This window comes from Eufriesea mexicana, unplaced genomic scaffold, assembly GCF_001483705.2.
Source record: "Eufriesea mexicana isolate 0111107269 unplaced genomic scaffold, ASM148370v2 scaffold2928, whole genome shotgun sequence".
NCBI lineage: Eukaryota > Metazoa > Arthropoda > Insecta > Hymenoptera > Apidae > Eufriesea > Eufriesea mexicana.
The window spans coordinates 8,486-20,968 of NW_016911035.1; the positions used below are offsets into that span (position 1 = coordinate 8,486).

General features: G+C 31.9%; 3 protein-coding genes across 5 annotated transcripts in view; 1 reads left to right on the top strand and 2 right to left on the bottom strand.

Moving 5' to 3' along the window:
- Positions 1-1,270, bottom strand: part of Gale (UDP-galactose 4'-epimerase) — a 2,525-nt gene extending 1,255 nt beyond the window's left edge. The window contains exons 1-4 of the mRNA XM_017904595.1: positions 1,239-1,270; positions 684-852; positions 246-364; positions 2-174 (exon numbers count right to left, since the gene is read on the bottom strand). Coding sequence (XP_017760084.1) covers positions 2-174; positions 246-364; positions 684-813 — 422 coding nt within the window. The 5' untranslated portion in view covers positions 814-852; positions 1,239-1,270. The remainder of the gene's footprint in view (position 1; positions 175-245; positions 365-683; positions 853-1,238) is intronic.
- A 2,232-nt stretch (positions 1,271-3,502) lies between these two features.
- Ccdc85 (coiled-coil domain-containing protein 85) lies at positions 3,503-6,264 on the top strand. Of its 3 annotated transcripts, none has more exons than XM_017904589.1 (5): positions 3,503-4,217; positions 4,350-4,762; positions 5,203-5,575; positions 5,667-5,932; positions 6,013-6,264. In XM_017904589.1, exons 1-5 carry the CDS (start codon positions 4,205-4,207, stop codon positions 6,055-6,057), a joined length of 1,110 nt encoding a protein of 369 aa, XP_017760078.1. In that variant the 5' UTR covers positions 3,503-4,204; the 3' UTR covers positions 6,058-6,264. The 3 variants fall into 3 exon arrangements, with proteins under 3 accessions (XP_017760078.1, XP_017760077.1, XP_017760076.1); XM_017904588.1 differs by having other exon boundaries at positions 3,503-3,997; positions 4,065-4,762; XM_017904587.1 differs by having other exon boundaries at positions 3,503-4,762.
- A 2,671-nt stretch (positions 6,265-8,935) lies between these two features.
- LOC108550769 (PR domain zinc finger protein 10) overlaps positions 8,936-12,483 on the bottom strand; it is a 4,441-nt gene continuing 893 nt past the window's right edge. Inside the window, exons 4-12 of the mRNA XM_017904611.1 lie at positions 12,199-12,483; positions 11,811-12,137; positions 11,518-11,727; positions 10,951-11,454; positions 10,577-10,841; positions 10,342-10,483; positions 10,073-10,261; positions 9,808-9,999; positions 8,936-9,737 (exon numbers count right to left, since the gene is read on the bottom strand). The exon at positions 12,199-12,483 is cut by the window's right edge and continues 2 nt beyond it. Of these exons, the coding sequence (XP_017760100.1) occupies positions 9,462-9,737; positions 9,808-9,999; positions 10,073-10,261; positions 10,342-10,483; positions 10,577-10,841; positions 10,951-11,454; positions 11,518-11,727; positions 11,811-12,137; positions 12,199-12,483 (2,390 nt within the window). The 3' untranslated portion in view covers positions 8,936-9,461. The remainder of the gene's footprint in view (positions 9,738-9,807; positions 10,000-10,072; positions 10,262-10,341; positions 10,484-10,576; positions 10,842-10,950; positions 11,455-11,517; positions 11,728-11,810; positions 12,138-12,198) is intronic.

The window sequence follows — 12,483 nt, forward strand, 5'->3', positions numbered from 1 at the left end:
GCCATAAACTGTGGCACTACTTGAGTAAATAAAACGTTTTACATTGAATTCTCTCATAACTTTTAATAAATTCAATGTTCCACAAACATTTGTTTTATAGTATTCTAAAGGTTTTTCACAAGATTCACCTACAGCTTTTAAAGCAGCAAAATGTATAACAGAATCAAACTTATGCTAAAATAAAATCATTTCAATTATATGTTTTTATTATATATTATTATACTTGATAAGGTTTATAATCATACCTTCTTAAATACATCTTGTAATTCATTTAAATTTGTTATATCACATTGTATAAATGTAATGTTTTTATTTGTTAATTTTTCTACTCTTAATAAGCATTCTGGTTTTATATTGTCATTTCCTACATACAAAAACACAAACAAATATTATGCATTGTTATGTTAATTTATCTTTACCAAAGTTTAATAGATAAGCGATAAATGTGTGTTACTAATATTATTGAAATAGTTATAATTACAAATATTATACATCCTATATATGTGCATAAAATCACCCTCTGAAATACTGCTAATCAACTATATTAATCAATTAGTACTTTGTACAATTATTATCATATTAATTTATGTTGAAGGATGTTATTTATTATTTTATAGCAATAAATATAGCAATAATTTATAAAGTACCATCAATATTGTTTAACTTGATTCGTTACTTCTCACCTTTATAAGTATTACTAAAGTTGTCTATTACCACCACCTCAAAATCTGTTTCCAATAATTCCAATACTGTGTGAGAACCAATATAACCAGCACCCCCTGTCACCAATACATTCCAGGATTTGTTTGCCATTGATTCACTCTGTTCTTCTGTTATTTTTAATGCGTTATTCTACAATTATTGTGCTCCTACTATATTAGAAGAGAACTACCATTGTCACATATTACAGAGCCAAATACATGCTAGTGCAGTATTAAATAAAAGACAGCAATATTATTACTTTATTAAATAGTAGAAATTTGTAAACATTTTGTTTTGCAAATTAATGTAAATATGATTATTTATAATATACGTAAATTATTTAAAATTACTACATTCAACTACCATTAGATATTAAGATCTATTACTACCTAACAAAGACTTAATAATAATAATTATCACTCAACATTCAACCAAAAATAATACAAATATATACATATAGGACAGAAAAGAATCCTTTATCATAGTTTTATATACACATTAAAATTATTTCTATCAAAATAAAATTATTATTATACCTTCGCTTTAGACACGTAAGCAATTAACCTCACTTTTCAACTTCAGAATGAGCTTACGTTTCAAATGAGATAAGCACGATAAAAGATTATATTGTGTGACAAGTTACATAATACAAACACATTATTATCAGCAATGATATAATATCAGGTACAAGATATTTAATATAATTAATATAGAACAAAAGAAATCAGAAAATTTTATTCTGACAGCAGAATATTTTTTAATAAATTATTATTAATATATAATGCAATTTATATTAAAATTTATACACAGTTTTGTTACACAAATATAATATTGATACATCACGGTGAAAATAATTCCTTTATCACATAAGTTTAATATTCACAGACAATACACACTGATGTACCATATCTGGTAAATGACCCATACACTTGAATATAGTACAACAAAGGTAAAGGAAGATAAGTTTTACGACAAATTCAACAATGCAAGCCAATAATAAATGCTTGCAATTCAGTTTAGATGAGGAAAAATTTGAACAGAAAATTTGTAAAATCTAGATTGAATTACAGACATTAGGTACAATCTAAAAATTATTTGTAAAGAGATTCCAATTGTGTAGTACATTTTTACGTAAGCAAAGAGTTCGTCACTGAAGAATTTCATTCGATTGAACCCTTATCCCAACTACCCTCCGTTATATAAATTTCGATATTTCAACTTTTGTAAATGAGAATACCGGACTTCAATGCTATTTAATCTATAAGTCTGTGTAAAAAAAGGTTGACTACGGAAGTTCGTTCTATTTACAATGGTCCTTTCTAGTATAAGAAAGCATATATTTAGTAATGACTAAATTTTAAAATTAAAATAATTAAATTTATCAGAGAATTTGCTTTGGAATTCGAGAGTGCAATAATAAATATACAAACTCTTTTATTAAACTCCAACTTGTACATTATATCCAAACTCGTAAATAATACAAAAATATAGTTAATGAGAATATATAATATTATTTGACCATTGTTAAGACTAATTATTGTATATTTCATGTATTTTATCATTAAAGAGTAAAGAATTCATTATTTCCTATTTTGAAATCGTATCTTACTTTTTATTATACCTAATTCTTAATATCTACTTTTTACAATAAACAATAACTTTAACAGAATAAACATTCGTTTTTTTCTTATTAATATCTTATTTTTAAAAATTGAACTTGATTTTAAGAACAATATTAAGTTAACATATGTCAAAAGTACTTAGAAGTATAAGAAAAATTAACAAATATAATTTTTATTATAATTAATAACACCTACGCTAACATACTAATAATTACTTTTAATAAGGTTAAGTATACATATAATTAAATCAAAATGCTAATAAATACAATTATTTGTAATACAAATCGTTGAAATATATTCTGTACCCCGGCGACAATTCGATATACACCATACGACGGTGTGAAGTGACTGGTAGTAGGGTAATTTTACCAAAGCTATCTGCCAGTGAACTAACATCCAAATATTTGATTGATTATGTTTAATTAACAACCTACCTACATCTTGAGGTCAAATTATTTAATCATAATTTGTATAATGTTATCATACACGTTGTATGTTCAAATGGATGTTCAAAAATTCAATCAAAGATTAAGTAAAGTTTTTTACTTTGAGATGTTGTTCCTTTTTACTTTTTAAGAGTAAAGCATGCTGTTAACTCCCTCCTTTAAAGAATGAGTTGGCCCAATCAGCATTTGCCTTCACGTTCCCGCGTCTGAACCTTAAAGCCCTAGCGTCGTCCGCAATCGTTTCTGGGTTCGCAGGTGCGCGATCGTCGCCATATTGCTAGTGCGCGATTTTCACGCGATTTTCGCTCAAACCCATTGATCCTCTCTATTGGAAAAGAAGATAACGTTGCAAGAAATATACAATGAGAATGTGTGACTCAATACGAGTACGCTTTCAAAAGCTGATACTAATGAAAATGAATTGAACATAAGTTTAAAAGTATTGTAACGTTGACTAATTAAACTATCTCATTTCCTTCCGGATATTACAGACCACAAATGGAAGAGAGATGGTCACATCAATATGTAGTAAGCTAAATCAATTAACAATCGATATGAGTGTGTAAGAAAGTCTATCTCTGTCATTTTACGGTGTGATCACGGACAAGGTTTCACTGGAATGCCCCACTTGATGTTACGGCACTGCGCCTTGTGAAATGCGGTGGCCCCGCTGCGAGAAAAACGGGGGCCCGGCTGAGCGCATTAGCTCTCGGGAGTGCAATATCGCTAGTATTCTCAAGATATCGTAACGAAAATAAGTGTTCATGCGACGTAGCTTTAACCGTGTCTTTGTTCTTTTGGAGAACTGTGCTCTTGTGCCTTAATCCGATTACTGATAGCTGGAACGCGAGCATATCACGCGATCGTTTGGAGTTACTATGTAAAGTGAAGACGTCGACTCTTTAATACTGCAACGAAGCCAAGGTTCGCGAACACGAATGAGGGATTCGTTCAATGTGTTTAAAGAATTCAACGATAAAAAGTTTGTCACGATTATTCAAATACCCATAATTACCGTTTAAGAAGTGTAAGAGTATGCTGCATTGAATCAACGTGCGGGATGCTGTGAAGAAGAGAGCGGAGAGGCGCGCAAAAATTGTTGATGGAAGAGAAGACAAACAATATTTTAAATGAATCAGGTGACAGTAAGACAAAGAAAAATCATCATAAGAAGAAAAAGTAAAAGGAAAGAAATTTGAAGAAACAGAAGACTCGGTGGACGATAAGGTAAGACTTACGGAGGTAGGGTACATATCGCATGGGCCTCCTCTTAAGTAGCATATTCAATCTTGAGAGAGATCAGGAGAGCAGGAGAAAGAGAGACCGTACAGTGACCCAGATTTTAGCGGGTCGAACGAGACAGGCCGGTACGAAGAAGTCACGGTGGACTTTCTGAAATGGGACACAGCGCAGCCTGGAGCTAAATTAGCCGCGATGTCCAATAAGAGTAAGTCCCAGCCGCAGCAGCAGCATCCTTCGCACGTGATCAAGTCGGCAGTGGAGCAAGTGCCACCGCGATATCAGCCACCGCCACAGCCGATCAGCGGTATCCTCAAAAATCATCCTCACTTTGGTACAGGCCCTACCGTGCCAACCTCGGTGTCTACCTCTGGTCAAGGTCCTGTCACAACCTTGAATCATCACCAATCCGTACAATCACGATCTGCACCGCAACAGAAGGATGTACAAAGTAAATATTCGCCGAGGATAGAGCATCGACATCATCCTCAAGGCGGAAACACTTTGACTGCGCCCATTCCAAAAACGCAGCCTCATAGTTACCTTCAGGCCAAGGTCGGCCAAGGTCAGTACCTGCCACCTAACGGTCAGTATCCCACGGTAAACACTGCACAGACACCGCCACTCAGACAAAGGATCACCGACGACGAGTTTCTTAGACTCGGACCCGTGGAGATGCTTAAGTTTGTCCGCAAGACTGAGAGCGATATCGCAAGGCTCGCCGCCGAGCAGAATCGACAGATACAGAGCTTGGTGAGTTTCACTAGCTTCTCGCCTGTCTTTCAATAATATAAATAATACAATAAATGGAAATTTATATGTTGATGAGACGAAGAATAGAAACGAGCAGGAGTAAAAGTAATTGTAATCTTACCTATTGTAATGTTATGATACATCTTTGTTTCATTATTTAATTTTGCGTAAAGATGCGATCACGGATTTTAAGCACGTCGCACGGAAGTTTTTGAAGCTCTTTTAGGTCACACGGGTTGAGTCCACCATCGTAATTTCAATCAGTCACGCACATGTGAGTTCAGCCGCGAACGATTGTTGCTACGATCGGATTCTTTTTCATTGAAAAGTTAATAATCAGTAGTAATACATATTTTAGGACTTTTTAATTGTTAATGAAATATATTTTTACGTGATGAAACGATACAAAGATATTCGTTATTTATAAATTCGTATTTCAGCTTAGCGAGCTCCGAGCACTGAAAGAGGCAAACCAAAGATTAAGTGATGATAATCAAGAGTTACGAGATCTTTGTTGCTTTCTGGACGATGATCGTCAGAAAGGTCGAAAGTTAGCAAGGGAATGGCAAAGATTTGGAAGATATACGGCGAGTGTTATGCGTCAAGAAGTATCCGCTTATCAGAATAAATTGCGTCAATTGGATAACAAACAGCAAGAATTGATAAAGGATAATTTGGAGCTAAAAGAACTTTGCCTTTATCTAGATGAAGAGAGAGGAGGTGGTCAAAGAGACGACGGAGATGGTTCAAGTTCAAGTACCAATGCTGAAGAAACCGCGCCCCCGAGACCAAGGCACACATCTACGTTTAATGGTATAATTATCGCATTTGTTATTTCGATTCTTCGTAGTAGATATATTCTTGTATGAATATTGTTGATTAGATCTTTATATCTGTGTTGCAGACCAAACTATGCAATACGTAAGGAGTTTGGAACAACGAGTAAAGCAACTTGAAGAAGACAAAAGTGTTCTACAAGCACGAGCGCAAGGATGGGAGGTACCACCTGGTGAAATCTGGGAAAATCAGAATAGTCCAGGTGATAATCCTCATATAGGAGGTCGGCCAGAAGCAGTGGTGCGAGCTCTTCAGGTTCTCGAAGTTAGAGAACAACTAGAGAGAGAAGGCGGCCATGACGGAGAGAAGGCTTTGGTCAGAGAAATGTGCAATGTAAGATACAACTTAGGTATAAGAATTTTATTTTGACAAAAACTCATTCTGGCTATGTTAATAATATATATTTTATGTAGGTGGTTTGGCGGAAATTGGAAGAAGGTCCACAAACGAGGCATTGATAATTGTATTGTAATCGTGATTTGTTAAATCATAGTATAGTTGTTGCGCAATCCGTTTATTCGAATGGCGCATTAAATAGTATTATAGTAATTAACGAGAATGTTATGAATTTTATAGATTTATACGCATGTACCTACAAGTATTTCAATGTAAGAGTCAATGTGCCTAGTTTGCAGTATTTATATAAATGTTGTAGTGTCGTTAGATTGCCCACATAAATTGTTAACAAACTTTATTTTTATTATAAATTTAGAATAATTTATTTTTACATATCCCGAAGATCCTATCCTTTAGAAATTCAAAAATGATTCGTCTATAACATGGAATTTTACTTAAAAAATTTATAATATAACTAGCTCGTATTTAAGTATACAATCCAAAAGTTATACTATATACCTACATGTAAAGGGAATTCGGTTTGTATATTCATTTAATTTCTATTTTTAGTTTATTAAAGGATTCTTTTTGCATAGTATCTTTTCATAGATGGTATATATTCTATTGTTACACACTTCCTACAGCATAATTTATGAATTATATTGCTTTATAACTCCATAATACAAAATTAAATTACATATACATAATTTAAAGGATGTTATGAAAGTTTTGTTATATGTGTCTTTGATAAAATTTGTATAAATTAAATATTAATTATGTATTGAAGAACATACATAATTTACGCTAAATCAAATGAAAATTAAAAGTGGGGATTATAACCCGTCGCGTGGAAAGATGAGAATCGTCAGTGGTGTACTTACGTGTATGCTAATCTCAGAGAGGACAACTCAAAGTTCATCCTTTGCACTAGCTGTGTACATATTGACTGACATTATACTCTTCCAGTATTTAGAAGTCGACGTTAAACCTTGCAACAGGTATGCAACTATTTTATACCTTTCGATTGTTTTTATTTACTAAAATTTTTAATTTAAAATACAAGTGTAACTTAATTCGTATGACTCAATTACATTGCATATGTATAAATATACTTAATTCTTGTTTTCTGCCTAGACTACAAAATTTTAGCACGTTTACTATACTTCTCGAAGACATTACTTAAAAACTGGCTTAATCACTCTTCAAAGTGACTAGATAAGCTATTATATGCTTATGGAACGCTTTATTCTCCAGCACCATCGATAGAAGTCGGCGGTGGGATATTTTGATAGTTTTTATTTCGCGGCATACCATAATTTCCACAACTGGTAAGGAATATATATGGCCTATTTGGAATTTTAAACATTTGATCTTATAATGTAACTGAACCGGAATAATGGGTCAGTGGAACACGAGACATGACAATTATGTCGTGCTTTATCTCATTTATGCTTCTCTTCCTTTTGCATTTTTTGGTGAAAAATTATATGCATAAGTATATCAATAATTGCGAAATAATTTGCAATATTCGCCCTATATACTTCGTATCTTACACGTTTGGTTATTTTCCGACCATTCACTTAAAAGTCACTTTATTGACGACTGTATTATCGCGCGAAACTTGGTCATAATAGCGTGAATAAGGGGTAGGGGTCGTCGTCCGCAACACATATAAGAATATACTAATAAATTTCAGAATGTTATATCTTGCAACATAATTATGTAGTTAATTCTTCTCAGTACTGTGTAATCGACATTTTATATTACGTTTACGGTGAAAGATTCATATAAAGTAAATTATTCAGAAAATCCAAGAAAAATGTCAAAAGAATTTTACAAAACGGTTCAGAAAGAAAGATGATTTGGTATAATCGCATTTAATAAGATTGTTTTTAAATTCGATATTAAAGACTCTTTATAATTACTGTCAATAAAAAAAGCAAAAATAAAATTTTATGAAAAAAGTAAAACGATTTCGGGCTATCAAAATAAATAAATACATTCAGCATTTTTTCTCTGATTATTAATACGAATTTACTTGATGTCTGTCGGTATCAACTAGTATAATGTAATAATTTTACGTAATGTAATAAATATAAAGTATTCTTACAGTGTGAATATAATAGAAAATAGAAAATAGAAAATTGTGGGATTCAATTTTGCGATACAATAAATCGTACATAGATCAGTCATCGGGTAACTTTATTTAAGTCACGTTACAATACATTTCTCCATGTACTCAACAACATTAACAAACATGCACTCTTTTGTCTTCGTTTTTCCATAATATTTATCATATTATGTGTATATAATGCATGTAAAACAAAATTTTAATTTGTTTGCCAATCCATGGTATATGAAATTACGTTTATGAAATTATCATTTAGAATTAACAGTATTTTACTGTCATAATTTGACAAATCGGTAAAATGTACATGAACATGTAGTTTTAAAGTTAGCAATTTTTACATGCATCATAAATAAAATTACAAAGACAAAAGTTTTCTTGTCTATGTTACTATTAATACCTTCAACTTCAACCAGATATTTCAATTCGATGAATATGATGGATGCAAAAACTGTTACACTAAATTCTGTTAGTGAAACTAGTAAGTCTGAAAGATTTGCGCGAAAAAGAATCCGACTGATCAAAAATCTAGATTGAAAAGACAGATATCTTCTTCTAGATGAGAATTGATACGAGCAATTATGACAAAAAATTGTGAATTACGAGAAAGAGTAAAAGTGATCGGGCGATTCTTTACAGACTACAACATTTTGTGTAATCTACAGACAACTGTTTTATCATCAAAGTCAGATGTAACATGTAGATACTACGATCAGATCTATAAAAAAAATCACATAGTATAGACGAAATTACACTGATCTAAGATTCATCGCATTTTTCAAATTTAAGCCGTGTTTAAATTTCACTTTAAACTTGAAGCTCAAATTCGATCACTCTAACATCCATAATTGAATCACATCGAATTGAAGCTTTTTTGAAATTTTAAAAGAAACTACTAGAGTTAATGTCAGCGATATACCGACAATAAAAGGACTTGTTCTACCTGTTTGTGCTCTGTATTCATAATACCTTGAGCAAAGATCTCAATAACTAACATGTTTCCCATTGTGTTTAAGTCTTAAATCTCCATGTTGTGTTTCCCATTGTGTGTTAACATTTAAATCTTCGTCCATGTTTTGGCCTTGGGCTCAAAGTATTCATAAAATAGTGTGTACTCCGTTTCAACAAATTTTTGTTCAAAATTACGACCGAATTACGGTCATGACATCATTGCCAACCATACAACCAACAAAATAGCGCTCAGTGTTTCGCACTGACGCTAACCAAGCTGCGCTCCAAATATTTCTCAGCGGAGAATCAATTACTCCTCATGGGTATCAATGCCCTTATTTGGCAACAGCAGCAAAAAGCACAGTGTTTCTTTACTGTGTACAAACTCATGAGATTCATATCTCATTAAATTGACAAAACCTCGTATCGAGATTGCCACAGACCTTTTCAGCGTATGTCACGCATACGAACAAATTGTTGTCCAACTATGTCTAATCCATTGCTTATTAGATCAACATCATCAGATATTTTGATTATTCTCGGTTTAAAAAAATCTGAATTTGTTTCACATGCCTGAATATAATCAGACAATACGAAATGATCTTCAATAAGTACCGGAGGTTGATTCTGATTCTGTGGCTGTCGATTACGCGAACGCGGTACTTGATCAGCTGGTTCCATTAAATTAGAATGTTTCTTTCGTTGATGTTGTAGTAATTTTGCCTGTAAAAATAAGCACATTTTTTAAAAGTCATTTTGATATAATATAACTATTCATATTTTCATGACTTACTTTACTAGCATATTGTTTGTGACACCACTGACAACTTTGAGGTGTAGTTGTAATGCTACCAACAGTTTGGCTAAATGTTGGGTTTGGTAAATCGGAGTAATCCGATTCTTTCTGTCGATTGCTTGGCGGCAAAGCAGCTCCTGGATGATTTTTCATGATATGCGCTTTACGTTTACTGCTGCTCTTGTAAACCTTTAAAGCAAAGTAATATAAAAATAATACGTAATAAATATAATTTATTTTATTTCGCTAGTATATCATATACCTTATCGCAATATTGACAATAATAATCTCTTGTTTGGCGTAAAATTGGTAAATTTAGTTCTGGCACAGACTCTGGTGCAACATCTGGATGTCGTTTTGCCAAATGATTTACAAGCATTCCCCTTCGTTTAAAACCCACTAAGCATTGATGACATTTGTAAATGAAACGATTATAATCATTAGGATTTACCTGGTGATATAATGAAATTGTTGTTAACAATTATTTATTTTTGTTAAATAATTTTCTTTCACTAAAAAAGATAAAGATACCTTTGGAACAAATTTCTTAGTTTGTGTAACTTGTGACATTTGTTCTTCTGTAGCTGTTTGTGAATTATGTAATTTTGTCATATGTTCCTTTAATTTATCTTTTCTTTTAAATTGTTTTCCACAGTTTGCACAATGAAATTCTCTATGAAAAAGAAAAAAAAAAAGAAAAAATACAGAAAATACATGTTATAATGCGTATATCGTTACTTTAAATGGTATGTAAATCTTAATATACCTATGATCAGAATGTTTCAGTAGATGCATCTGTAACTTATCCACTGTGGCAAATCGTTTTGCACAAATTTGACATTTGTGTTTTCTTTCACAGTGATGTGCTCTAATATGTTTACGAATAACCGAATATTTAATAAATATTCTTTGGCAGTAAGGACAGCTAAATGTGCCATCTTCATTTTTATGAGTTTCAATATGATCTTTCAATGTTATGCTTTGACTAAATAGCTGTCTGCACATTGGACATTCAAATACTTGTTTATTTTCTGAATAACAGAAAAGTAAGAATAGTTAAAAATATTTTTCTAATTAAAATTATATATTTTGAAACTGTTTTAATCACAATTAGACTAATCTAATATGAATATAATTCACCTCTATGTGTTTTTAAATGACAAGAGAGTGCTGAATTATTCATGAATCTTTTAAAGCAAATGTTGCATGGCAGTGGTTTTTGGTCTTCAGCACCATGCACTAAGCAGTGCTGTTGTAATCGCACTTTTGTTGCAAAACGTTTATAGCACATTGAACACTTATATGTAGACAAAGAAGACAATCGTTTTGCTTTTTTTAAAGATAATCTTCCATGCTGTGAAATATGATTAATCAATTCTTTCTGTTTTTGAAATTGTAGTCCACATTGCGGACAGACTGTGGATTGAACTTTAGTTTTTATTTTATCAGAGCTATGAACGAGGGTATGTAAATTAAGCAAGAGTGGCTTTCTAAAAATTAAACCACAAACAGAACATTTCCATTCCTTAGAATTATTTTGCCTTGAATTTTCTTTTTCTTTTAAATTTCTACCACGAAATACTTTCATACGTCGGGAATGGTTATCGTCTAATCGTGACCAAGTAGATAATTGATTTTTGTGCTCTGTAATTAAAAATAATGTAAATATAAATATAATTGAAAATATTATATTTAAAACCCGTATACCTTTATCATCTTTTGTTTCTTGTATAGATTTAAGAGGTATTAAATTTCTACGAATTGCATAATCAATACTAGGACCAGCTTTTAATTCTTCCTTTGGTAAAATACTTCTTGTAGTCAAAAATACTATTCCGTCACGTTGTTGACAAATTACAACATTTTGATCTTTATATGTTAATGCAGGTCTAACAAAACGCATCCAATTTGAAGCATCTAAATTTTTAATAAAACATTTTAAATATTGAGAAAATATTTTGAACTTATTAGATACTGTTTTCCAAAACATGAAAACCTACTTTCATTTGAAACATCTACTTTCAAAAACTCTTTATTTTCAGTTTCATAGAGCAATGGCAATTCATTTCTAAATGGTGTACCATCATAAGGATATAAGATACCCTCTATAGGCCCGAACTGAGTACGTTTTTGTATATAACGTTTTGCAAACACTCCATAATCTGATTCACCTGATACAATTTCAGAAGCAGGTAACTTATTTATGGAAAGATATGACCCTGGCAGTGTTGCTATAGCACGTGATGGTACTGGTTGATCTGCTATTGTACATACATTATGTGAAGTGCAGTTATCACCAGTACATAGATCATCACAGTCATCACAACCTATAAAGAATATAGATTTAGTCTATCATTAATTAAATAAAAAAGTAATAAAATTACATACAAAAATTTTTTTTATCATTTATACGACGTTTTGAACGTCTCACATTCTTTCTTTCACCATCTTTTTTCTCTTCAGTAGGCATTAAAATTTCATTAATTTCTTGTTCCTTAGATGCAGCTAAAGGATCTGTATTATTTTCTTTGTTTGAATTTCCTGCAACTGATGAAAGATGTGTAGGATCATCTACATCAAGATTCTGTGACTTGAATGAATTTATGACATTCATTTGGTCATCTTGCATAACAAGAAAATCTCTACTTAATGTAAAATCTGTACTTGGCATTC